General features: G+C 41.5%; 3 protein-coding genes across 16 annotated transcripts in view; 2 read left to right on the top strand and 1 right to left on the bottom strand.

Moving 5' to 3' along the window:
- The window catches only part of CTNNBIP1 (catenin beta interacting protein 1), a 92,082-nt gene extending 82,878 nt beyond the window's left edge, over nucleotides 1-9,204 (top strand). Inside the window, exon 9 of the mRNA XM_083802291.1 lies at nucleotides 8,414-9,204. The gene's annotated coding sequence lies outside the window, so the exon portion shown is untranslated. The remainder of the gene's footprint in view (nucleotides 1-8,413) is intronic.
- Nucleotides 1-9,204, top strand: part of CLSTN1 (calsyntenin 1) — a 55,423-nt gene extending 46,219 nt beyond the window's left edge. For all 8 annotated transcript variants that reach the window (XM_083802266.1, XM_083802262.1, XM_083802264.1 and 5 more), the window contains 8 exons: nucleotides 285-442; nucleotides 1,095-1,243; nucleotides 1,733-1,959; nucleotides 2,356-2,526; nucleotides 3,121-3,266; nucleotides 4,806-4,941; nucleotides 5,658-5,842; nucleotides 6,553-9,204. In XM_083802266.1, coding sequence (XP_083658392.1) covers nucleotides 285-442; nucleotides 1,095-1,243; nucleotides 1,733-1,959; nucleotides 2,356-2,526; nucleotides 3,121-3,266; nucleotides 4,806-4,941; nucleotides 5,658-5,842; nucleotides 6,553-6,747 — 1,367 coding nt within the window. In that variant the 3' untranslated portion in view covers nucleotides 6,748-9,204. The remainder of the gene's footprint in view (nucleotides 1-284; nucleotides 443-1,094; nucleotides 1,244-1,732; nucleotides 1,960-2,355; nucleotides 2,527-3,120; nucleotides 3,267-4,805; nucleotides 4,942-5,657; nucleotides 5,843-6,552) is intronic.
- The window catches only part of PIK3CD (phosphatidylinositol-4,5-bisphosphate 3-kinase catalytic subunit delta), a 48,964-nt gene continuing 30,534 nt past the window's right edge, over nucleotides 7,630-26,059 (bottom strand). For 6 of the 7 annotated variants that reach the window (XM_083802257.1, XM_083802258.1, XM_083802255.1 and 3 more), the window contains 15 exons: nucleotides 24,602-24,698; nucleotides 24,058-24,188; nucleotides 23,090-23,149; nucleotides 22,709-22,876; nucleotides 21,883-22,004; nucleotides 21,576-21,719; nucleotides 20,819-20,918; nucleotides 19,761-19,939; nucleotides 19,445-19,554; nucleotides 18,768-18,846; nucleotides 17,786-17,953; nucleotides 16,898-17,021; nucleotides 15,075-15,220; nucleotides 14,348-14,480; nucleotides 13,287-13,743 (listed from right to left, as the gene is read on the bottom strand). In XM_083802257.1, coding sequence (XP_083658383.1) covers nucleotides 13,606-13,743; nucleotides 14,348-14,480; nucleotides 15,075-15,220; nucleotides 16,898-17,021; nucleotides 17,786-17,953; nucleotides 18,768-18,846; nucleotides 19,445-19,554; nucleotides 19,761-19,939; nucleotides 20,819-20,918; nucleotides 21,576-21,719; nucleotides 21,883-22,004; nucleotides 22,709-22,876; nucleotides 23,090-23,149; nucleotides 24,058-24,188; nucleotides 24,602-24,698 — 1,899 coding nt within the window. In that variant the 3' untranslated portion in view covers nucleotides 13,287-13,605. Of the gene's footprint in view, nucleotides 12,201-13,286; nucleotides 13,744-14,347; nucleotides 14,481-15,074; nucleotides 15,221-16,897; nucleotides 17,022-17,785; nucleotides 17,954-18,767; nucleotides 18,847-19,444; nucleotides 19,555-19,760; nucleotides 19,940-20,818; nucleotides 20,919-21,575; nucleotides 21,720-21,882; nucleotides 22,005-22,708; nucleotides 22,877-23,089; nucleotides 23,150-24,057; nucleotides 24,189-24,601; nucleotides 24,699-26,059 lie in introns of those variants that run through there. The other variant, XR_014573211.1, reaches the window with a different exon arrangement.

The raw sequence follows: 26,059 nt of genomic DNA, 5'->3' as shown, positions 1-26,059 counted from the left end.
GTATGGGCATAAGATACGTTTTTTTATGGAAATAGTAGCCTTAGTTTCACAGTTCAGGATGGCCACACTTTCCTGTTTTGGAGGCCATATGCATGGTGAACTGCTTAATTCTTTCTTTATGCTTGAACATAATCACAAGGTTAACACCCCGAATGGATGAAAACTAACCTGCATGTCTATAATATATTGTGGAGCCACAAAGCATCTTTGTTGTTTTACAAGAGAAAAAGGTAAAATAAATAAAAACAAGATGTTTAAGATTTTTCCTTTCTTCTGTTATGAAGGTGGTGAACTCCGCATGGCTCAGTTCTTCCGAGGCAATCTGGCAGGTTTGATGATTCGTTCTGGTAAACTGGAAAACAAGAAAGTGATAGATTGCCTATATACCTGCAAAGAAGGACTGGATTTGCAAATAGCTGATGGTATTGGCAAAGGCGTGAAGGTAAAGTTGCCTATGAATAAATGCAAGCATGTATATTACTCTGCTGATAATAGATGCAAGTTTTGCTCGTAGAGGTGTCCCAAATAAAACAAACTTACCTATTGTGACATTTTGCATTAAAACTGTATGAAAACTAGCAAATCTTTCTAGTATAGATATGGGCATAGTGCAGTTTAAGAATGAAAGTTACTGTGTTCTCTCCTTTGGAGGAAAAAATCCATATTTGAAAGCCTCTTTGTTTTGCCAGCTATACCAGATTGTCATAATAAAAGATAGGTTAATTCTACTAAGATGCTTGTTAAGAATCTCTAACTTCTATGTCTTATTTTTTAATAGCAGGGTTGTAAGAACAAACATAAAATTCTCTTTTATACGAGTTGTTTCTCCTTCATGTTACTTCACATCAGAACGATAAGTGTCTAGATTTCTTCTTGAAGAACCAAATACTAAGCATATTTGACTGGAATAAGGAAGTGAATAGGGAAATCAAACTGTGAAGCACAAGGCCAGTCAATAATGGCCTCATTGCTTTGAATACAGATGTTGTTATCCTAGCATTTACCTTGCTAGGCAGTGCTGTACTTCTGGTTTCGGTTACCTGATGATGTTACTATTTTTATTCTTTTTTTATTATTTTTCCCTGTTATTTCAGATCCACATGAACCCAAGTCAGTCAACGCTGACCTTAGAAGGGGATGATATTGACAGGGTTGATAAGGCCATGCAGCACATTTCCTATCTGAATTCTCGCCAATTCCCAACACCTGGAATCCGGAGGCTTAAAATCACCAGTGCTGTCAAGTATGTCCTAGCGCTGAAATAATGTGTCTGTGTATTATGGTAGTGAAGCCTGGAAAAATGTTCATGTATCTCAGGTGTGATACACAAAAAAGTCTTGCTGTATGTAAGTGTTACATATCAGAATGTGGCATCTGTTCTGAATATTGCTGTTTTCTTCCTGAGCCTGTAGTAAGGAATGTGTAAGATAGGAAATTTATTGTTCCAAGGGTACACAGTGAGGAATCGCCAGTATCACAGGCTTTATTGAAGTTGTTATCTGTGGCTGATAGTCATAGCAGAGAAAATGGGGCAAAATGTTAAATGTAAGTAAAAATTAATTGTAAGGTTGTTCCCTTGCTGGGAAATTCTTCCAACGCAGTTGATGAATTTATCTAAGACTCTTGGGTCTGAAACAGAGCTTTTTTTAATTTATAAGGCAATTAGTCTGCGTAATTGTGGCTCCCTCTCACATAGCCGCCTAGACTGCAAAACTGCTTCTCTATCTCATAGATGTTTCAATGAAGAGGCCTGCGTCTCCATTCCTTCTGTGGAGGGATATGTGATGGTCTTGCAGCCAGAGGAACCAAAAATCAGCCTTAGTGGCATCAACCATTTTGCCCGGTCTGCTTCAGAGTTTGAAAGTTCAGAGGGTATTTCCCTCTTTCCTGAGCTTCGCATAATAAGCACCATTACACGGGAGGTGGAGCCCGAGGGAGATGGAGATGAAGATCCTACAGGTAACATAATTTCTGGTTAAGACTGTTACCCTTACTCCATTCAGTGTTCACATTGGAGGATCTTTCTTTCGCAAAGAGTCATGGATTTCTCTCATGGTACAGAATCGAGTAGGGGAAAAGAAGATGTATATCAGTTGTATAGGTACTTTGCTCTGGGCTAACAGAAATTTGCCTGGAAATGGTAGTAAGCCTAGGCCATTATCTTCGTGTAAACAATCCCAAAAGATTGATTGTTTTATCATTATCTTGAATCCTTGGTCTCTACTTCAGACCCAGGTCTTAAAATCTGATTTGTAAGAAGAGTTCTGTTTGCGTGGGATATTTTATGGTTCTTGGGCTCTTGTCTACTTCACCTTTGTTTCTGCTTATCTCTTTGGACTTTCCTTTACTCCTTAGTTCAAGAGTCTTTGGTATCTGAAGAGATCATGCATAACCTGGATACATGTGAGGTGACTGTGGTGGGAGAGGAACTAAATCAGGAACAAGAAAGCCTGGAGATTGACATGACACGGTTACAGCAGAAGGGCATTGAGATGAGTAGTTCTAACCTTGGCATGATCATCACAGGTAGGACTTAGTACTTCTGCTCATGCAACTGGGTCTGAAGGGTCTGAAATCAGTGATAAGGGGAGCTGTGTGCTTGATAACACCTTACTCCAAATATTTTGATTTTTGACTAGAATTTCAGGCTCTGAGGTGTTCCCACTATATTCTGTGGAAATCTGTGGTTCTAGAAAATACATTGTTTTAGAACCTCCTTTCTATTCTCCTCTTGTGTCCTGAATTGCAAGTCACTTTTCAACTGTGGAAATGAAATACACTCTGCCCCCTAGAAGAGGCTTGCTTCTTGCACAGATAACCTGGTGCCTTGAAGCATGCGTCATTCCTTTCTGTGTCATATTCAAAACATATTACATATGCAGAAGGAAAGATGCCTTTAAAGATAATGTGGGTCTAGGATTTTATCACAAAGTAAACACACAAAATTTTAGTAAAGCCACATGTGTGCATGTCTGTCATAATGATGTTACTTTTTATTCTGCTGACAGAAAATCTATCAGCCCAGAAAACTTGCTTAAAGAAACGGAGTGAAGTTTGTAGAGTATATGATGTTGCCCTAGTCTTTTACAAAGTAATTGTTTTACTTGTTTCTCTCCACAGGGGTGGATACTATGGCTAGTTATGAGGAAGTTTTGCATTTGATACGCTACAGAAACTGGCACACTGTTTCTCTCTTTGACAGAAAGTTCAAATTAGTTTGTTCTGAGCTTAACGGGCGCTATGTCAGCAATGAATTTAAAGTGGAGGTACGTAAGCTATTCTGATCACTCTTGGAGGTTATCAAGTCTGGAAGGGTAGGTGGGTGATAGCTGGTGCCTCGGCTGATGGATTATTGATCAATAATTGATTTTTTTTTCTGTAAATATTAGTAAACTTGCACATCTTAGGCAGTATTTCATATGTCTGTTCTCAATTGTATATTTAAATAAGGGTGCTTAAACAGAGGTGAAACTTGTGTAGTAGCAGAAATGGTATGGCTAATGGAATTGTGAAGGCAAAAGCATTGAATTAGAAAGACAGCATATAAATTTAACAACAAAAAAAAAAAGGCGATTGAACTGCTAATAGTGGTGCTATACTGACCAGAGGCTTGAGTAGCTTTCATGTATAACTTACAGGATTCTGCAAATGAACTTGCTGGGCCCTTTAGTGTTTTGCTTGTGTGATCCCTAAAACACTGACTGATACTAAGCACTGATGTAAAAGCCTAGATGGGCTAAAATTGCATTTCTTCTGCAGTAGAATACAGGTTAATTATTACTTGGTATGCTTATATCAAATATATGGAAGTACAGCAGAAGGTGACATAGTAGACACTAAAATTTCAGCTGCTGGAACATGAAGTCATTTTAGTTGAGTGGAACTGTCACGTACGTCTGCATCTTTTATCTATAAGTTTGAATTCCTACGTTTTAAAGCTGATCAGAAGGGCTGACAGTAAAGGTAACAGTTGTATTTACCACTAGTTGGGTGGATATTAGGGGCTAGGAAGAAAGGCTGCAAAGCCTCTTGTGTTGCAGAACAGAATTTTTTTCAACTAAGTAATGTGATTTTGTTTCCTGAGGAAATTCTGTGAGCTTGAGTTGGGATCTTACCAAACTATTAAAAGCAAATGCTTTCCTTTTTCTGTACTGAACTTGCTCTCTTCCTGTTGTGCAGCTGCTCAGGTAACCTATATCACAATGTTCTGCCACAGGAGAGGTATATTTAGCTCTGCTTGTTTGGCAAGGAAGCATGAAAAACTCTGTGAGGGTGAGCTTGCAGTTGTACTTAAATGCCAGCTATGCTAAGCTTGGGTTAAACTGTAAAGAACGATTTTTTCTTAACCTTTGGTCTGCAATGTGGATTTTGTCTTTGCTGTTAGATGAAGATAAACAGCAGAGTAAGAAAAGAAGAGAATGAAGAAGTGTAATTAATATGTCATACCTTTTTATATACTGTTTTGTCAGGATTAAAATGGCTAGCTACCAGTTTTGATAACGAACCGGCTTTACCTGTTTTATTCTGAAATACTGGTGTCTGTACAAAAACTCGCCAGGCTAACTAACACAGATTAGAAAGATGGAAATATGAAAGGTTATGTGACAAGAAACTATAACATAGGAGGAATTGCTGGTTGGGATGATTGTCCCCAGAGACAAACCATTGCTATGTTGAATGAGAATGGGATGCTTAGTATGGGAAATTGTGTTGTGTTTTTTTTTCCTTTTTTTTTTTTTCTTTCTGCCTCTTGAGAGGTAAGCTCTTGTATTTCTGGGGTTTAACAATTTTCCTTTTGTACCTAGGTGAATGTTATCCACACTGCTAACCCCATTGAACATGCTAATCACATAGCTGCGCAACCACAGTTTGTTCATCCAGTGCATCATACGTTTGTTGACCTCTCTGGTCACAACCTAGCTAACCCTCATCCATTTTCAGGTAAGAATTCTCAGTCACTGAAGTTCAGCTGATTTTTTCTGTTGTTAAACTGTCACAGAGGCTTCTTGCTGCACCCAAGATTTTTTTTCCCGGTTAACCCAATGTGTTGGACTAATAAATTTAAGCAGCATCTTGATCCCATTCTGCTGTTGCCCGAACAAGGAGGAGAACATTGCTATAGTTCTATGAAATATCTTTTCCTGCCAGCAGGGAAACTCTCTGCTGGTGTGCATGCGTTGGAAAACAGGAGGTGTACTGTTCTTGGCAGGGACTATAAGACCTAGATAAAGCGCTGTGAGGAACTGGGACAATATTTCTTGTGAATGGCACAAGGAAAGAATTGCAGTGTTATTCCCTTGATGAGTCGTGGTATCTGCCCTTTCTATTTTAATTACATAAATTTGACCTGGGGGTAGGATGTGAGAGGAAGGAAAGTAAGCGTATTAGAGAGGAGTCTGTGTGGTAGAATCTGCTTTCCATGTCTTGTTAGACCTTCAGATTGATGTAATTATACTTAGGAACTAAGTTTTGTTTCTGGTTCTCCCACTGACTTTTTTAGTGGCCTTATACAAACTGCCTCTGTGTAGCTACCTACAATATTTGTATAATGCCGTTTCCCTCTTGCAGGTGATGGGAACGGAGGATTAGTTATTAGCTTTACATAAAAGTTGTTTATCAGTATCATCTGAGAAACTCCTTTTATTTTCTTGTTGCAGTTGTTCCAAGCACAGCCACTGTTGTGATTGTAGTTTGTGTGAGTTTCCTGGTTTTTATGATTATTCTGGGAGTGTTCCGAATCCGAGCTGCACATCAGAGAACGATGCGTGACCAGGACACTGGAAAGGAAAATGAGATGGACTGGGATGACTCTGCTTTGACCATCACTGTGAACCCTATGGAGGTAAATCAGAGTGGTGTCTCAGCACTGCACAAAAAAATCCCTCTTCCAGCTGTAACCAGTATGACTGTACACAGACAGAGTAGTAGAGCAAAAACAACCGTAGAACACAGAGAGAACAGACACTGAGTTTTTAATAGATGCCCAAAAGTGACATATCCCAAGAACAGTTACGTTTGGGATCTTGCATGGGCTGTAGCTTTGTGATACATAATTGGGCAAGAATCACTTGAATCAGGTTTTACAGATCAGTGTTTAACACTGGTGTTTATCATGCTGCACACTACCTTAATGACAATCAGCTTTTTTCCCAAAGTTGTAAAAATTTATTGTTGAAACATTGTCTGTATTGAGGACGTTTCTGTCTGCTGTGTTTAACATCTGAAATTTTGGAAAATCAGAAACAAGATGTGCAACCTTAATGTTATTTGTGTAATCTTACTGAAAGTTCTTTTTCCAGTAGAATTTGAAGTACTGGACCATACTTATGAGTTAGTTTGGAGTGACAGGATTGTTAGAAATGTTACAAAACAAGAAGAGCTGTTTTAATGAGAGCTTAAGCTTTGGTTTCTGGTTGCCTGATTACTGCTGAACTTCTGAAAACAGTAATGAATTAACAGCTCTTTCTCAATAAGAGTACTTTGTGCCCAATCCAAAAGAATAAAGGGAATTTTGGCTAGTATGATATCAACAGTCGATTTCTATCTTAACAGACTTACGAGGATCAACACAGCAGTGAAGAAGAGGAGGAGGAAGAGGAGGAAGAAAGTGAAGATGGAGAAGAAGATGACATCACTAGTGCAGAGTCTGAAAGTAGTGAGGAAGAGGAAGGAGAGCAGGAGGAGGACCAACAGAATGTTAATAGACAGCAACAGCTGGAATGGGATGACTCTACCCTCAGTTATTGATTCTAGCTGTTCCCTTTGTCTTTCTTTCTGCTCTAGAAGACTCCACTGTAATACACTCCATTGTTCCCAAGGATTCATGGTGTTTAAAAAAAAAAAAATCATTCTGGCCAGTAGATTCAACCAACACACATCCCAGTGTTTGTGTTATGTCGGCTAGTTCCTGATGCTGTTTCTAGAATTGTAGTTAGCACCTCTTTTCCCTCAGCCATGCCTCAGTGACTGGATTTTTTTACACTATGTGAGGAACCACCTTGCACTTTTTCTTCATGTCATCTCAGCTAAGTGACTCTGCAGATCTGTAGCCATTGCACATGAATTTCTGAACTTTTTTTGCTCTGTGAAACAAATATGGCTTTGTTCCTTTTTGTCTTTCTGAAAGATACAAAGATTGCTTGTTGACAAAGGGTAAAGCTGATCATTTCAGCCTGTTGATTTCTTTTAATTTTTTCCCAAATTAGTGCATGTGTAAAGTGGCAGAATGAGGTTAATATGTAGAAGATTAACAGACTTTTTAATATTTTGTAAATATATTGGAATTATGTAATTATGTCATTTGTGGTAGTGAAAACAGGGATTGGGGTATAAAACATGCTAAAGTAAAAAAAATCATGAAGCATGAAGTAATACAAGTCTCATACTACTGCAGCAGGAGCACAGGCACAGTTTTCTAGTGTAGATGTTTCAGTAAAACAGTGTCATTGGCCTTGACTGCCGTGTTCACTCATGCCCCACTCTGGTTTTTCTTTTTTGTTTTTCTTTTTTTCCTCCAATCCTTTGTTTTTGCAGAGGGAACAGACAAGCTTGTGAGAAACTGTAAAGGCTCTTTGGAACCTGTGCAGAGGTTCAGCTGCCCAACTGCCCTGCCTAATACAGTTTGTTGGATTTATTTTATTTTATTTTTTCCGGTAAAGTTTTAGCATAAGGGCTGTTTAAGTTATTGGGAGAAAAACACTACTTGGATGGTGGACAAATGAGTGTGCTGGTGCTGTGGTGTGCTGCCACAGCACCTACTAATTACAGTGAGGCTGCCTGTAGTACAATGATGGTCTGTTCATCTTGCTGGCAGGACAGATTGTTTGTTTAGTTGATTGATTGTTACATTGGTAACTGAAGCTGGAAAGCCTGAGACCTGTGTACCTGCGCACCTTGGCTACCAGTCTACATAGATAGGTTTTTAGTTTATTTGACTGTTCAGTTTTTCGCATTTGGGAATGGGAGGGTTTGGGGCATAGCTGATACCATTTCTATTAACCACACTCCTGCTCATTCCCTGTAGCTCCTTGTACAGTAACTTGGACTGTTGGTGTATTAAGCCTTTGTTTACACTTAGTAATTGTGTTTTCCTGCTGGTGAAACTATAGCATAAATTATCCAACCAGAAAACCTTGGGAATCACATTAATATTATTCCAAGTCATGGCTAATTTTGGTTGTTTCCGATCAAAGTTCTAACTTGGAATTGCAAAGGACTTTTTTAAAGAACTGACTGAAAGGTACGAAAAGTAAGTTATGACCCCATGGTGGAGAGTGCTAGTTTTTTCGTAAGGCAGGTCTTATTCATTTAACTGTATTTGTCCTATGCAGAGCCTTGAATAATGAATATCTGCTTACTTGATTATTTTATGTTTGGAGGTGAATTAAAGAGTAACTTGTTTTGCTTGTAACAGGAAACTAGGACTCCATTCACTCCTCAGCACGGTAAGCAAAGTTTCAGTTTTTGATCTTGTACGTAATCTGCCTGTGTTCTAGATGCACAGACCATGCATGTGATAGCAGGTTAGTTAGTGGCTGACAGTACACAGCAGGGAAATGTTGCACTGGATAAGCCTGCTAGAGAAGCAACAAGCAAGCCAAAAGGTGGGAAAGGAGTGGGAGAAAAAGGGTCATAATTTAAAAAAAGATAAAGATTGATCCAAATGTGTTCTGTAGTTTTGATTTTTTCAGAGCAGACCTATTCTCACCTAGTGCACATCTTGCCTCCTGATGTGTGTAATGGGATCTAATGGTGGGTTTTATCTGGTGGTAACACTTGACTCTGTGGAGTGCCTTTTACAATAATAGATGGACCTGGAAGCAGGGGAGAGAACCCACACAACTAGCTTACCGTTTTTTTGTTTTTTTTTTTTTTTAAATGTAAAATTTTAGATTTCTAAAATGGGGAAATGGTTTTGACTACTTATGTGGTAATATAACTGCTAGTTTTAAGTAAACTGGGAAACTTTTAACTTATGTCTGACAGTTGTCCTGTGTTAATGTGTAGAAGACTTATCCTTCCATATACTGTCACTGTAGCTGCTGTATTTTAGACTAAAACTGATCATGACTTAATGGTAATACTGAAAGGTTGTAAACGTCCTGATGCAGTTTGTAGCCACTGTGGGTATAACTTTCAGATGTGTATATTGGTAACAGGTCAGTTTGGAAAGTCTATAAGCTACAATAAATTTCTGGTTCTAAAGGTTGTTTGCATTTATTTCTTAATGAACGGAATGAAGTTGGGTGAAGTTACATTAACTGTGTGTTAGTTTGCCTAGTAGTAGGGTCCAGTTTTATTTTCATTGATCTTTGAAGCACAGAAGGACTGGGGCATCGTGGTGTACAATTTAATCTTTTTTTTATTTTTTGACGTACAAAACATGTACCAAAAACAACTGAAAAGTTAAACATGTAAACATTCTCTTGTTACAGAACCATGGTTTGACTTAAAAAAATACTTTTTTTAAAGGCAACAGAATAAGCACAGTCTGTTTGTACAGTTAAAAAAATCACAAAAACATCTCTAAATAAATAGAAGTAGAAAGGGGTATCACTTTGAGCATATTTATAAAATCAGAAGTTACTTATTTACAGTGAAATGTAACATTTTTCAAAGTAATTTTAAGTTTTAATCTTCGGTACAATTCAACTTGCTGGGAAGTATCAGGTGAGCTGCTGTTTTGTCAATTTTGTCAACAAAAGCCTCTTTGCTGACCCAGTACAGCCATCGGAATTTCATTAAAGGCTATTCCAGTGGAGTACAAGGGAGGAAGTCCACTCACTGACTCATGGACGTTCTTAGTTGTAGGTAAGTCAACTTTCTAGACTACAAAACCTACCTAAAACTGTGCTGAATTGAGAAACACCTTTGGAATTGCTCAGTTCTAGCAGTTTACGCTGATACAACTTTGTTTTATTGCACTTGTACGATTGAAGGACAGATGACATGAGCCACTGCTGCTTTGTACTTCTGTAAAAACAGGTATGAACTGCTGCGAGCCTGCGAACAGAGTACCTAAGAGTGACCAAGGAACCTGCTAGGTAAGACTGCCTTTCTACAATATGACAGATGGGATCCTGGATTTCAGTTGATGGCAATGTAAGAGAATTGCATGTACATTTACAGATTTTTAGATTGTTCCCTTCCATTGTGATTGCAGTGCATCGCAACTTGGATGTGGCCTAATGAAAAATGTGCCTGTGAAAGCACAGGCTCGCTGTCAGTTGTAATAGAGCATCCGATACACGGTAATCTGCTGCCCTGTGGAAATGTTTGCGTTTGTCCAAGTCCTTAAGGTACTTGAATTTTTTAATTGGGTGTAAGAGAGATGAGCGTATCCCTACTGCTGCTTTGTGACACCTAAAACCCTTTTAGCCTGTGAAGCAAGAGGCTATACAATCTGGCACTGAAAAGTATCCTTATAATACTTAAAATATTAGTTAAAAACATGTCAGATAGATTACTCTCATAATTTGTTAAACAGTTCAGCTTTGTAATACTATATTTACAAATATAGATCCCCTGCTTTAAGATTTAGTTTGAAACCTGAGACCACTGACTGCTATTCAGTTCAAGAAAACAGTGAGGAATGTACTACACTTGGGAACCACATCAGTGAAAGCAATTTATACTGTATGGCAGTATTCCTTTCACAGAGAACAAGTCAAAGACCATTTGAAGTTTCTTTTAGTCTAATCTCCAGAAGCAGCAGCAGTTCTAGAGTGTTGTCTCCAGTCAAGATAGGGTCAGTTTGTACGCATTTATCCAATGTTGATTTCCTAGTGTTCTAAGTCAAATACATAGCTATGGGCTGATACAAAGCCTGGCTTTAGGTTCTAGCTAAATAACTAGGGTCTGTAACATAGAGAAAGTACAGCACAACGGTTGCTTTTTGTAGCTGCAAACAAGCTTTCAATATTACTTAATACGCTGAAAAACTGTTAGAGAGAGTTGTGTAATAAATAATTTGGGTCAATTACAAGGGCACATACCGTTCTATCTTGAAATGTTCTGCCAAATCTCAGTTACATACAGCATCATTTGAAAGGTGTAATAAAAGGGGATCAGTGAGGATCGTGTCAAGTTAAAAGCAGTTGTCTGCTCTGTAACTGCTGCTTCTGGAAACAGGTGCTGTATGAGAAGCAACCTGGTTTATACCACATATATATATATATATATAAAACAGTATAGAATAGACTTCATAGCATTAAAAGAAACCTTAAGTCTGTAAAACAATTTAAATGAGCCACAATGTTACATTTAATCAATCATCTGGTATCATCTGTTTGTATATAAAAGCAATGAAGAAAGGTGTTTTTTTTTTAATTAAAGTTGTTTCATGCATACTAAACATCGTAATATCTACTTGTACTTTCTACAGAGGTAGAAGTTACTTTAAGGCAGTATAACTTAGTTATGCAGCTTATGAAAGATATGTTTGAACTTGTGCTTTTTAAAAAACAATGGACTTAGCATTATCTGGAAGCATTTTGTTTGTTTTGAAGTACTAGGAGTACCTGGTTTTAAAAAGAGCTAAAAGTCAAGAATGAGTTGTACCTAGATGCTGGATGCAAAAACAATAATGAATCAAATTTACCCCATAATAGGGAAGATCTATTAAGAATAAACAGTTCAATTCAGCCTCTGTCTGAAACTGGCTGTTTTTGTGTAAGTTTTAGGCAAAATAATTCAAACCAGGCATGGAAACTAAATTTATATGAGAGTAGACCATTGTTTGACAGTACTTGGATTTCTTGTCACTTAGGAAACACGATATGAAATGCCTGTATTTCACAGAATCACAGAATGTTAGGGATTGGAAGGGACCTTGAAAGATCATCTAGCATTGTTAAACCTAGTTAAGGGCGTACAATCAAAGATCTGATTCAGCTTTAGTGATGTCTTGAAAATGGAATGACTTTGTCATTCCTTAACAGGTAGGAATGATAGCACCTTCATAGGAACATGATGTTGTGGAGAACACAGGGAAATGGAAAGAAAGCACCTCAGGGAACTGCTAAAGGAAGCAGATACTAACCAGACTACTTCAGTTATCTTCCAGCATGACCCATAGGCTGCAGCCTGCTTGATGCACCTCACTGTGCTCATGTGAGGCACAGAGGGACAGCAGTGGCTCTTGTTCATCTGTCCCTTTGCAACACCAGTGCTCAGAACTGCCCACCAGGTGAGGATGCTAGCTGGAAACAAAAATATGACACAGGAGTAGAAATACATGATTAACAACAGCACCTTGTGGGAGAGGAGATTCCACTTGGGAGAGAGACGTAGGCAGCAGTGAGAGCAGGAGAAGGCTGGAACAGTTTGTCCAGCTGTAGGTACCAGCACAGACGGCTGCACCTTGCTCTTTGGCTGCACCACCCCTTACAGACAGTCTTTGCACCCCAGCTCTAATAACAGACAAAAAGTCACGTACCTTAGTTGAGAGCAGGATGTATGTTGGAAAAGAACAAAGAACAAATTTGTAAGATGAATTGAGATGCAAGTTATTGTAAGTAATTTTTCAGTGTTAAACCCACTCATCTGGCACTCCTCTATCGTTACACAGGAAGGCAGACTGGCCAAATAACTTAAGCACAGAATGGTGCCATCTGTCCCAGCTGACACTGGATTACAGTGTTGTATCCTAGTGATTACGTAGGTGTAGGCCAGCGCCCTGCATGCATGCAGTAGAGGGAAGCCAGGTGGCAAACTAGCTCTAATGTACCCCAACAGAGGAGGTACATGTAGCAACCAATTACTTGCCAATTTTCAAAATGCAATCTTAATGTTTTCAGGCTTAAAAACAGAAAAAACACAGAAATCCAGGAGCGGCTTGAGGTTGAACTGAAGTCTGATTTAGGAAAGCAAACAAATGTACCTAACCCACATTAGGCTGACCCACGCCTGTTCTTGTGGCATTAGCTTTTAGACAGCAATAGGTGGACTCCAGTTCCATTTCAGAATGCTTTGGCTTCTGAAGCAGAGAGATAGTAATACAATAGTATGGATATTTTTCCCTGTCACACTGCAGAGTAAAACAATTCACCCAAGTAGGTTTCAGAGGTGATGTAGACTGACCTACCTTGCTGCACACTGCAACAGGCTAGAAGGAGTGATCACGTAGTGAGTTAAAGCCTCTGAGCTGTAATGGTAGGGGCCTACAAGAACAGCTATAATACAAGAGCTATAGGATAGTAGCTTTCCAGCGTTCAGCTGAATTGTCAAGAAAATAGACACGTTAGCCCAGTTAATGACTTTAAAGGATGTTACGACAGCCTGAACTCTTCCATTAGAAGATGTATTTGAAGCTTAACAAGTTCTTAAGGATACAGTACATCTACCTACCTTTCACTGTGTGCAGTAATTTTATTGCCTCATGCCTGCCCCTTGTCCCCCAAAGATCTAGAGCAGGCATGATTAGGCAGCTGACGACAGTCCAACAATCTTCAGTCATGCAGAAAAGTGTGACCTCCGGGAATGCAGGTGAGGGATCTTGAACACAGCAACATTCATCAGTCTTTATAAAACAGTCTACAATGGCTGGATTCAGTGCAAGTGGCATTACATTCTCTCGGAGCAAGTGTGCAGCCTGACTCAGTTGCTCTACTGTCTGTTATCTTTGGATACGTTGTGTGCTAGCCAGTTCACTTTGGTTTTCCAGCTCTCTCGCAGGGCTTCATTAAACTTTAGTCTGAAGTGCTTTAGTGCCTCCTCGTCCGTTTTACCGAGAGCTAGGGAATCCTGAGGGTAAGAGACAGAAATCAGTGTAGCCTTACTGAAAGGGCAACTGAACAATTTAGCCAGGCAACTGGCTAAACTGCTAAAATATTTACTTGCTCAGAAATTACTCTACTGAAAGGAGCACTGTGTAGGGAACAAGTATCCAAATAATTGTTTTGAATGGTTACTATAGCTGCACATTTTTTCATTCTGATAAATAGATGCATCCTACTCTTAGCTTTTAGAATTAGGGAAGCATTATAATTTTTTTATTATTCTTGTACAAAGCTACTGTCTTTCAGATGGACAAAGCTAGGTTGTTATAATGTAAGAGGCAAGTTGAGAACAAGAAGTGATACTCCACCAAAAGAGTTCTGTGTGGTCTTAGCCTGCAAGCTGGTTCTACCAGGTACCTATTGCCTTTTGTGCTGAAGAATCTGATGAAATTCTTCCCTGAGCACCAGTACCTTGCATTTCTGACACCTGCATGTAAGTATTGGACATTTACTCATGGTTTTTGCAGTTCAGTTCCTTCAAAGAAACTTCCACTGTGACCTACAACTCTTCACAAAACTGCACGATCAGGTATTCATTTTCAACTGTATCCAGGCTCTGCTTTTCTTACCTTTAGATATTGAATGTCTTTAGAGCAGCTGAGTTCTGGCAGGCCAGCAGCTTTCATCAGTGCAAACAAGTGCAGGAAGAGAAGACCATGGCGCCTCAGAATCATATAGGCTTTTTCACAATAACCTCTGAATCTATTCAGAAAGGAAGGTGAGGCAATGCATTGAAGACTGCAAGATACACTATTTTATAAAGCAAGACTAGGTATTAGTCTGAGGCCTACTGTCTGCATTGATGACTAGCATGTCATTTCACCTTGTCTAAAACATTATTTATTTGCTTTACCTTGTTTGTGTATATTCAAATGGACTAGCTAATGTTTGTAAATTCCTCAGCTCTCCATTTAGCAAGAGCTAGGAATATCTGATTGCACTGGATTATCTAGTCCAGGGATGTACTCCCCACAGCCACAAACCTCAGTCCAAGAACCTGGACAAGGGACCACAGACTACAACAGTTGCAGATTCAAGTGCTATAGTCTCTATTTTGTGCAATGAGATTTGACAGCTACAAGGTAAGTGACTGACTACTCACATACTTGGTCACTTTAAAAAGCCAGTTCAGAGCCCTCTAATCTAGGCAAAGGGTAAGGGGTCATGCTTGAGCCTGTGTGCTCTGCCTGCACTGATGGATTTAACAGCTATAGGCTACGTACCACTGCTAGAAATAAATTGTGACAATTCAAAGCTTAAAAAGCTGAAGTCTAACACTTAACTGCTAACACTTACCTTTCAAACTTCTCATTGTTGTTAGTTTTTCCTTGTTGGATGACATGCACAAAGTCATAGGTTAAGATGAAAGGAACTCGTTCTCTATTAATACCAAATTTGGTTTTGAAGTTCCCCAAAAAGTGACCAAAATCAATATGGAACAGCTGGAAATAAGGAAAAAATTGTTTTCAGAATAGTACTTTTTAGCCAACCTCTCTTCATGGTTACTGTATTCAAAAGATACTGACCATAGGATTTTGGGAGGGAAAAAACTGACCTGTTCCATTGGGGACTGTTTTCCTTTGGGGAAGGAGGCAATATTTACTTGCCAAGATAGCCTCCAGTGTAATTGGAGGTGGGAGAGCACAGAAAAGGTACTTAGCTCTTTCGTACTTGGTATAGCTGGAAATACATTTTAAAAGCATTAGGGTGTCACTAGGAAGAGCAGGAAGACAACTAACTATGATGGGCTGGTGTCTTACCCTACCAGTGCAGTCTGCAGTCCCAGACTGTGGAAATAAGGCATCCTCTTGCTACAAAACATTATTTGTTCAGGTAAGGCTTTCCACCACAGCCACTTTTTTTTTTTTTTAAATACAAAGTACAGTGAAGTTGTTTCATCACCGGTGCAATGACGGGAAGGAAGATCATGTGCCAAACCTTGTGCATTATGGCGAATTTACAGAGCTACTGTAAACCCCAGAACATATACAAAACCCACGGCTGCATACCGCAGGGCATCAGCTCCCCCAGGTGGACAAACAGCTAAGTGGCCCCCTACTCTGCAGAAACAGCTTTGTAGGCTTCCTCCCCAACACTTGTTTTTTATATGGTGAGAAGAAGCAATCCTAGATAAGAGCTGCTGCTAATCACAGCCCAGGGAGAAAGGTTAGTGGCTAGTTAGTGAATGACGTGGTGGCTCTGTCCCTGCAATGATCCCAGAACAAAGGCGCTAGTAGGTTTTTATGACCATGACTGCTTGGATTTAGGGGAATAAGATGTAGCGATGGGGGATGTTACACAGAAACAATACAGGCAGGCAAACTGTTGCCAGGAGTCTCAAATGTCAGCAGCTAATTTCTTACTTTCAACCATTAACTAGCTGACTTCGCTGGATCTGTAGGAGACTAATCTTGCAGTGGCTAGCACAAGGTTGTTCAGGCGTTGTGGAATTCATGATTAAACAAGAGACACAGCTTATACTTTCCCCTCTACCAGAATATTACTAATGTAATTTAGTCCATGCTCTACTAGAAGAAGTATTTTCTTTTTTTTTCTAGTTTTGTCCTTTGTATTTCAAAGAGAAGATAATATAAACTCTAATAACTATTCTTGTACACTAGAGAAGTAAAGGAATTGGTACAGGTGAAATTAAAACCACACTGACCATATGCAACTGTTTAAGAAAAAAAATCTAGGAGAAAGACTATAAAAATATCATCTTGGGCAAGTAACGGAGGATCTTATCTAGCAACTACAAGCGATTTGTAATTCTGCTGAAGCCAAGTAAGTCTTCAGACTGGTAAGTACAGTGCTCAGGTTTGGATCTGCAGACAGTTATAGGTCTGAGATGTATGAATTGTTCCACTGTGCTTTCAAAGTGGGTATTAACAGCAGCCTGATAAGATATTACATTGGCGGCTGCTGACACTTCCAGAAGCGTATTCAAATTATAAGACTGTATTTACCCTCTCAGTGATAGAAGCTATTGAGACTGGTTGTCCAGTCTGCCTCTGCTGGAAGGGGCGGTACATTCCTTAGCGGTAGGACTGCACTGGGATGTTTCTGTCCATTGCTAAGTAGCATTCGTGCCCCTCTCCAGCAGCAGCATAGCCCCTTACCTGGCCAGTTTCCCGGATCATGATGTTATCGCTGTGCCGGTCGCCTATCCCCAGCACGTATGTTGCCACGCAGTAGCCAGCACAGGAGAGAGTGAACTCCTCTATAGCTTGTTCTAATGCATCACTAAAGAGGGTAAGAAAAAGATTGAAATGAAATTTTACTTTGAACAGCAGTACTTCACAGCTGGGAAGGCTGCTGTTATAGCTTCCCCCATGCAGACGTGCAGGAGAAGGTAAGGGAATTATGTGCCTGAATTACACCTTCTGTAGCGTACTCCAGAGTCAGTATGCCCCTCCTCACTTCACAAAAACCAGCTGCAGTAAAAACTGTCCGTAATTGGAAAGGCCTGGGTAAGATTCTGTCCACAGTCTCAGCTAAAATGACTTGGTATTAACTCATTTCTAGGTCTCCACAGATCCAAAACACCACCTGGGGTTCTTGAATGATTCCTGCTAGCACCTTCGGAGTTTGAGCAGGGTAGGGCTGATATTTTCTGCTTTCTATTTCTGTGCCTGCTAAACCCCCAAGCTGCACAGCTGCTTTGCTGTTTTCTTCTTTCACCTTCCAGTTTTGGCATTGCTCTTTCTCCTCCTTTTCCAGCTCTTACCACACTGACTACTTACTCAAGAAAGTAACAGGACTAAGGGGAAGGCCAAGCTTTGGATCCAGCCTGTGACAAGTGCTACCTTAAGCTATTGAAGGTCAAAAAAAGCTTGCAAACAGTAACCCAAATGCCTCCATTTCTGTTCAAGATCCCTATAATGCGTTCTAGTGCGCTATGCTGTGGAGCAGCCATGGCTATTGCAGGACAGCTTGGAAATACGTGTAACTGAAGGGGGAGGAAAAAACCAGTAAAGCACCACTGAGTAAAAGTCAAGCCCGCTTACCCTGGGTTCTTGGATTTTAGCCAGTTGAGCAGTGCATCCTTGTTGAAAGCTGCAGTGGCCACCATGTTGCTCTTGTTCAGCTGGATGTTAGCAATGGTATCTGAATGCATGACTACTTCTATCAGCCCAGTCTTGTCTCCTGTGGAGAGGCAGCCATAAGGGGTCATCCTGCAGAGATGAAAGAAACCCTTCCGCTGAAATATTGCCCACAATTGGGGTGTCTTGACTTTCAAGCTTTCCCTTGTCTCCCATATCAAAAGCATACTGATAGAGGAAATTCCAACAGTACTTTCTGCCTATGTTTTATGTTTGGAATCAAGGAACATCCCACAGTTCTTCAGGGTGTTGAGCCAGCAGAAATATTCCTAAGGGCCTACCTACCTTCACCTTATAGTGCTTCAGATGTGCTAAGGGCAGGTTGCAGCTGGGGTGCACAGAAGACAGAGCTACCAAGCACTGGTTTGGTACAGATAGCCTTCCAGCGACACATGCAGCATAACTAAGGCTTAATGGGAAATTGGTGAAAGAGCCTGATTTAAGCCCAATACCACTTACGTCCTAACTTAACAGCTGTGCAGTTCTGTTTCTAGCAGCAGCCCTGAACTTCAGGTCCAGTAACAACATACATCATCAACACCTGCTTGCTATCAGTGCATTTCCACAGCCTCTGCTCCTGGACTGTATTACAGTCCTCATACTTCTTTCCTTAAACGTTGCTGTGTGGGAACAGCTGTAGAGTGTTACTTAAAATAGAACTGCCTGCATCCCTTCTCCTTCACAGTTCATTTAGTTGGGAGTCTCTGACGTCCCAGCTCTCTCTCCCACCTCTTGTTGCATTTCTACCCTCAGCACCATAAAACCTGACTAGCTGTTCACAGAATACTGGACAGACCTGGCAGAGACAAAACAAGCTTGCAGGTAAAACACTCTCACCACACCTGACCTACCACTGCAGCAGGCCAACAGGGAGCATGTTACCCACCTCAGGTCCAGGCCCTCCTGCTTCCACAGAACATCCATCAGCTGGATCATCTGCAGAGTCAGCATGTCCTGACGAAGATCTACACAGCATTACAAAGGAAGAAAGGGTTGTGAGTGCCTCCCATTTTCCCCTCTTGTTCTTTTGCAGTTGAACTTGCTCTGCCCCTGCAGCAGGTTGCTAGAGGGGGCCCTTGCCACTTGCTACATCTTGCTAGCAGAGAACATCATCACAGAGCAACGTTCAGTAGTTCAGGAATATTATAAAGTATTGTAGTGTAATCAGGTCTGAGTTAAGGGATCTAATGGAGATAAATGCTACCTCACTTTGCCAAAGCTCTTCCCATAGCAGACAACATAGTACTAAACTAGAAAACATCTCCCTGACACAACTGAGCAGGAGCAACTCTGACCCTACAAGGTTTGGACTGATGTAGCATTTCCAGACCTCACATTTTACTTTGCAAGGGTATCCAGCTATAAATAATTGGTACTACTTTGTTAAAGTTTTATGAAATACAGAGGAGAGTTTACTACATCTCCAGCTTACTGTCCAAAACCTCAAACACGCTGATGGTCCTTATTGACAAAAAAATCTTAATGGTCCATTTTTAGGCCCATTCACCACAATAAATATGTAAGACTATTACGCCTATGAAAGCACATCCTTTAAAGACTTACCATCTCCATTTTTAAAAATGATACCCACTCCACCTCCACCTGTCTCTTCATTATTAAAAACAATCCATAAAGGTTTCATTTTGGAGTCCATAAAGGTGCACTGATCCACACTAGGGGAAATAAAAATACTACCATCAGTGTTTCTACCTATTAAAAAAGCAGCCGTCTAAACTGCAAATTCAACAGCACCCAGCATTGTTAATGACCATGTGCCACCCATGAGCAAAGAGGGCCTCAGAGTAACCACAAACCTGGCTCTCCTGCTGAGCAAAACCTGCAGCACAAAGGGAGGAAGAGCTGCAGCTATCTTGCTTACCAAACTTCAGCGAGGATAATGCTGGGATTCAGGGGAGACTGGAGGTGGGAAAGTGCTTCAAGATAAGTTTCCTGCTTCATGCACACATGCATCATCTCTTTGGTTTGAGGCTTGGTGGCCTTCTGAGAACTCACTTTAACAAAGTCATTCAGAGCTTTCATCTTGTTGAGTGCTTCTCCCTGCAAAGAAATAGAGACACGAAATAGGGTTAACAAATAGGAAGTACCTGGAGAAAGGTTTAAAAACTACAAAAATCCACTGTGCAATGCAAACATTGCTTGTATTGGTTACGTTCTCCTCAACTTGTAGCAGTTCACACATTACAACAAAATGAATTTCGTACTGTCTGCTTAAGGACACCTATAATCAGTTACGGATATTCTGCTGGGCACAAACGTATTGCAAGGTAATGATTGCTGTCCTAAATATCAGGGATGATGCACAGCATCAAGCACCAGAGGAAGGCATGAAGTGCACTGGCTAGAAGACATGAGGATGAGTCCTCTAGCCCCTGCCCTGTAAGGCTGTTGGGGAGTTCTGGTTATGCAAAAGCACCGCTTCAGCTTGCAAATGGAAGCAGCACTTGTTTGTGGGCACGTCTTAGCTCTGACTTCATGTATGCAGGAGTCCCTCACTTCTGAAGCGGTTGCAGTGAGCCTTGACAAATAATAAAAAAGAATTTTAAAGAGTGGGCAATGACCAGGATTACCTCCACATGGCAACTGAAGGAAAGACTGCACTGCTCCAAATCAGGCAGAGACTTTTGAGCAACGCCTACTAGATGACAATTCATTCAACTCATCTAATAACAGCAGTCTGAACATTTCAAACCATTCTAGACACCTCTTGTAGTCTGGGATATGTACGGGTGAGTAAGAGATGAGCAAAGTCGCATGTGATGGGGGAACTCCAGGCTCATAATAGGATATGCCAAAAACAATATAGCAGTTGCAAGGCTCTTTTTGTATTACTGATAACTTTAAGTTGAAAAAACTAACAGCTGAGAACAAGCTCCAAGCAAGAGGGATGTCAACCTTATGGCTAAAAGCAATTTTTACCTGTTTCATCAAAACTTTTATATGATGGGTGCTGCCTCTGCAATATGCTTCCAGGATCAAGCCAAACCTCAAGGCAACTGCAGGGACATGCATTTCTGACCTAGAGGAAGAAGGGAGGTTAAAGCAAAACTGACTCACCACAGCGAGTGACTAATTCTCCCATTCATGCCAGCAAGAAGTGTGGAGAGAAAAACAAAACAAAACAAAAAAAAAACACACCCTCCCCAGAAGGTGCTGTGGAAAAAGTATTGCTTGAAGTGGTGAGACAGCTTTCTCAATGACTAAAAAGTTAACCACTCCTTTGAAAAGATTAGCTGAGGAGTAAGGACAGGTCAGAGCCTATGGCTCAGAGCTGCCAGGTAGCCAGGGATGTCCAAAGTAAATTTCAACTCCAGGCATGTAGATATACAGAGCCTAATCCAAACAAAACTCCTCCCCTCCCTGCCACCTGGGAAAACAAACAAACAAAACAATCCCAAACCAACCAAAAAATGTCACATCCTCATTGAATAAACCTCATTCAGTCTCTCAAGTAAAAAGCAGCAGTTCCTGGGGATTTGTAACCACAAGAAGAAAATCCCATTCATGCTCTAGCAAAAGACACTTAGGTAAAGGCCAGCTAATAGCCTTTACATAAATACCCTGGCATCCACACATACAGACATGCTTGCTATTTTATTTCGCAGTGCAATGAGGAATCCAGTAAATGCTCATCTCACTTTATTACTGAGCAAAAGCCTAAAACATTTGTTCTTACCTGAGATGCCAGAACAGGAAGTGGCCTATCTTACGGTTGGATAATGCCCTATCCAGCAAGAACTTGGTTAATTCACAGTCTAAGTAGGATTCATACTTGAGCACCTGGACAAGCTGCAGCAGGTATTGGAACAATTCGTGATCTCTGTGGACAGAAAGGCAAAATAAAAGACCACCTCATCTTTACTGCGACGAGTGTAGTTACAAAAACAGTATAGAAAGGACTGTCGGCCTTATTGACAGTCCTTATTAGCAACCCTAAACACATGTAGAAAGGGGCTCCACATCCCCTAACGCTGAACACTTACGTCAGCTTCTTTAATGAGTTGATAGCAAAGGAGCCAACGTAACGGTCAGGGAAGCTAAAATCCAGCAGCTCCAAGGCATTCAGGACAGGCAGCTCTGGCCAGGTCTGAAGCAGGGAAATCATCTGTAAGGGCAAAAAAAAGAGCAAAAAGGGAACAAGTTTTTTAAGACTGTTTAAAAATCTACTGATAGAAAAGCAGATCCTTTGTGGGGCCAGGGGGAACCCTCTATCTCAGTCACTAAAGATGCCTCCGAGCCAGCTTGCAGAAACCATGTCAAATACCGTCAATTTTTGGGAAAAGCACCGTTCTGCAGCATAACAATGTAGACTGAAAGGGGATCTTCAGAAGCTCCTATAAAAGCTCTTGAAGTGAGGAGGGATAAACAGCACAGACACCATTCCTGACATCTGAAGTTCTCAGTGCAAGAGCTTCACTGACACCCTTGCAGTAGCTTGTGACTGGTCTCTGACTAGCAATTAAGAATATCCAATCCAGATCCTCTTTCTGGCTGTGAGATAATTTTTTTCTTGCCTCCAGTTTCCTCCTTTCTAGAGGGAATAAGCACTACCTTGTTGGTCAGTAATGAGCCTGGGACAGCGCACAGAGCCAAAGCTCAACTCAGCTGGGTACCACTCAGCATACAAAGGTGTTCGCAGCAACTGGGACAGAACAGAAAATTTTGCTCAGCTCCAGTGATGCCAATCCTGCCTGCACAGGGGCACTGCCAAACATCCCTAGTTAAAGTGGCCTCTCGAACATAACAGAGGGATATAGACACTGAAAGATACACTACATGTGTCATGACCGCCAGCCCCAGCATCCTCACCTGGGCAACATCTTCATGCTTGTTCCATTTGGTGATGATAAGGAGCTTTGCCAAAGCTTGTGGGTACTGGTCACGGATATCATATCTCATCTTCCACACCAGGTCTTTCTCATGTTCATAGAGCTCAGTGTGGCTCCTCCGCTCCAGTATCTCCTTCAGTTGCAGCTTCTGCTCATGGGAATCACAGAAAAGAGCATACAGAGGGCTCAGCCTCAAGCCAAAGGGCTTGCTCAGCTCAGAGAAACCCTGTAGGACTGGGGAATGACCCAGGTTGGTGAAAAAAAGCTGTTTGTGGGCAAGATGGAAATACATGACTTGATCTAAGAAACTAGGCTTGCTTGTAGCCTGTACATACCCAAACAGTTGATGCCAGAAACTCACCTCCTCTGGATCTTCTGGTGCAGCGCGGGGTGGTTCTCCATTCCTCCCCAGCTCCAGCAGCTAGAACACAAATACAGAGTCCTCATTTCTTAATTCCACCTTGCCATCACTTCAGGCATTTCTGCTGCATTAGAGACCAGTCACTTGCTACCTTTGGAGAAGGGGATCACCCCTCACAGCCCAGGTGTAGGTAATGTACTCAGTGGAACCTCTGCTCAGAGGTGTAGCCTAATTGCCCATGGTGCCCTTTCCCCAGTAGGGATGAGAATCAAGGGATGAGTTCTTCCTCCAAGGACAGCACAACTGCACACCCACACGGTCCATGTATGGGGCGCTGGGTCACTGAACTCCAGGCTACCACAAGCCACTCCAGGTTCCTACAACTGGCATGTGCTTGCCAAAGAGACAGCACTGCCCAAGGCGCCTTGCATGCTGGCACAATCTGTTAAAGCTTCTGAGCCAGAACGTGCATCATGGATGAGCATGTGTATATGTCCCTGGCAGAGCAGATCTCCTTCTTTCCTGCAATAGGCACATTTCTTCTTCCCCATTAAAAGTCTGGCCAGTTGCAGTGACAGATGGAAAATTCTCATACCACACAGTATGTTATCGTTCTGTGCTGAAAGGGAGGGAGCTATCTCCTTTCACTCATTTCCCCTTATTCCTCTTCTTTCCTATAGAGCCCAGTGCCGCCTGCAGTTTAAAGGCAGCTCAGTTAAACCCATTTGCAAACAAATGCTCATAGATGACAGTGTTGTACCTTAGTACTTCCTTTCAACTTGAAAAACTATTCAAAGGTCCAGTAGAGGTTAAGAGAAAAGGTCATTTTTTCAATTAACAATATCCACTCAATGAGTTTGTACCCGGTCTTTGTCAGCAGCCACCCAAGAGACAGTGATATTGCATGCTCCTGCACTAAAAAGCTAGGGTATTTCTGTGCCTCCCAAAAAAGCATCCATGTCCCCTACCTGCTCAAATGATGGGTAATACACAGGATGCGATGCAACGTTGGGGAAGCAGATGACCAAGGATGCTGCACTTTCCGTGTTGGGGTTGCATTGTACTGTGCCCATGGGGTTCAGAAGTTCGCCTTTCTCATCTGAAAAACAAAGTACATAACCCATGAATCCTGATCTTCCAAAGCTTTGGTCCAGAAAGCAGAGCACAGAATTGCTTCCAGCTCTGTCAGTGGTCATTGCATGGCCCTGAGCAGGTCGCTTCATTTTCCTGACCTCTCACAACCAAAATATACATGGTCTCTGCAGGACAGCAGCAACCTCTTATGTCATGAGTGCAATGCCAGATAAAATGAGGCCTTAATCTCGGCAGGGCTCTAGGTGCCATCACAATACAGAGTACGGTACAGGAACTGCTAGCACAGAGAGTTACTGCAGCACCAGTACGCCCTTCCTACAACCCCTTGGAAAGCAATGGAGGATTCAGGGCAGGTCCCATCTTTGTGGCGGGGGCTGAAGACACAGAAAAACACGGTAGCTCTAGCTCCTGACGTACCTGGAAAGGAGGACCACATGTGCAAGCAGCATTCCCCCGTTTTCAGCTGGTCCTTATAGTCGAAGAGCATGACATTCACCCAGGCGATGGGGCAGTCCTGGAAAGCAAAGAAAGAAACTTATCAGGGTGCTGTAATTGCAAAAGCTAAGGGAAGGGAAGAGCAGAACAAGAAAGAGATATCCCTATGCAAAGCAAATCCCTCACAATAGCCAGGGATAAAAAGTTCTTCCGAGTCTGCAAATTGCTACGCAGAATGCTGCAGGCAGGTAGCTTTCCATTGCCGAGGGCACAGGCATCCCCTCAAAGAGCTGCTGGAAAGAATTCACCACCCCAAGTGGCGATGCCTGCTGCCTACCTTTTAAGTTCTCCTAAAATTCGAGTGTAAGAGAGCATCAAATTCAGATATTTACCAAAAGTTAGGGTCCTTTTTGTAATGCTGAATGGCACCAAACACTCCCCACAAATATGCTTAAAGCTTCATCACTCAATGTTTAGCAGAGCTGCAGATGTCCAATAAGTGTCCAATAAGAGTCCAATAAGGCCACACAACTCTACACTCAATGATATTTGAAGGAGCTGACTTTTATCCTTCCTATATTTCACAGCTTGAGGGGAGACCAAAGAGCCTCAATTTTGAAATGGGGAAGAGGCGGTTAACATGACCTGGGAAAATGATACAGAATGCTAAGTGTGTCTGATAACGGGAAGAAAAGGCTTGAATCCTTTGTACAGTAATGAACACCATCTGTCTATAGATGACAAACTTTACCCCGCCAATCCCAACAACAGCAGCAGTAAGAGGGGGAAAAAAAAAAAAAAAAAGCACCCCAAAAAAACCTCCCAAAAGCCCAAATCAACCCAGTTACACAAGCCAGTCTCATTTCAGGGGTGAAGGACTCCAGCAAGTAAAGTGACTGGGACACGGTCAGGAAAGAGAATCCATCTCCGTGCTCCAACCCAGTTCCCCGCCACTAGAACCGACAGGCATATCCCATAAGTGACCTAACATTTCCTGTGCTCGGGTTCCCCGAATGGAACAGCTGACTTCATTTAACAGTTTCAGCAAAACCAGCATTTCACCCAGCTGCTCAGAAAACACCAAGGCTTAAGTGAACACCGGCACAGAGACTGACTTGCAAAGAGGCTGCAAGGCAAAATTCTGGTGAGACAACCCACAAACCGTGTAATACTGAAAGGGATCCCCACTGAGGCATTTTCCTGTCCCACTGATACATTCTAGAGAATATATCTCTAGATCTCTCCAGAAGGGACACCAAAAGACTTGGTGGAGGTAACATAGTCAGCATTTTTCCCTAATGCAGCTAAATGAATCACTTCCAAGTGGCCTCTCACAAACCTTGGTGTCAATTTGATTAGACTCAGCATCTTCAGTAAAATCCTATTTGAGACATCAGCTTTCAGACCGGAGGGAAAAGCCAAACACAACATCACCACCAG

This window comes from Anser anser (genome assembly GCF_964211835.1).
Source record: "Anser anser genome assembly, chromosome: 17".
Classification (NCBI taxonomy): Eukaryota; Metazoa; Chordata; class Aves; order Anseriformes; family Anatidae; genus Anser; species Anser anser.
The sequence above is the reverse complement of the archived record's forward strand: the minus strand, read 5'-3'. Positions and strand labels throughout refer to the sequence as shown.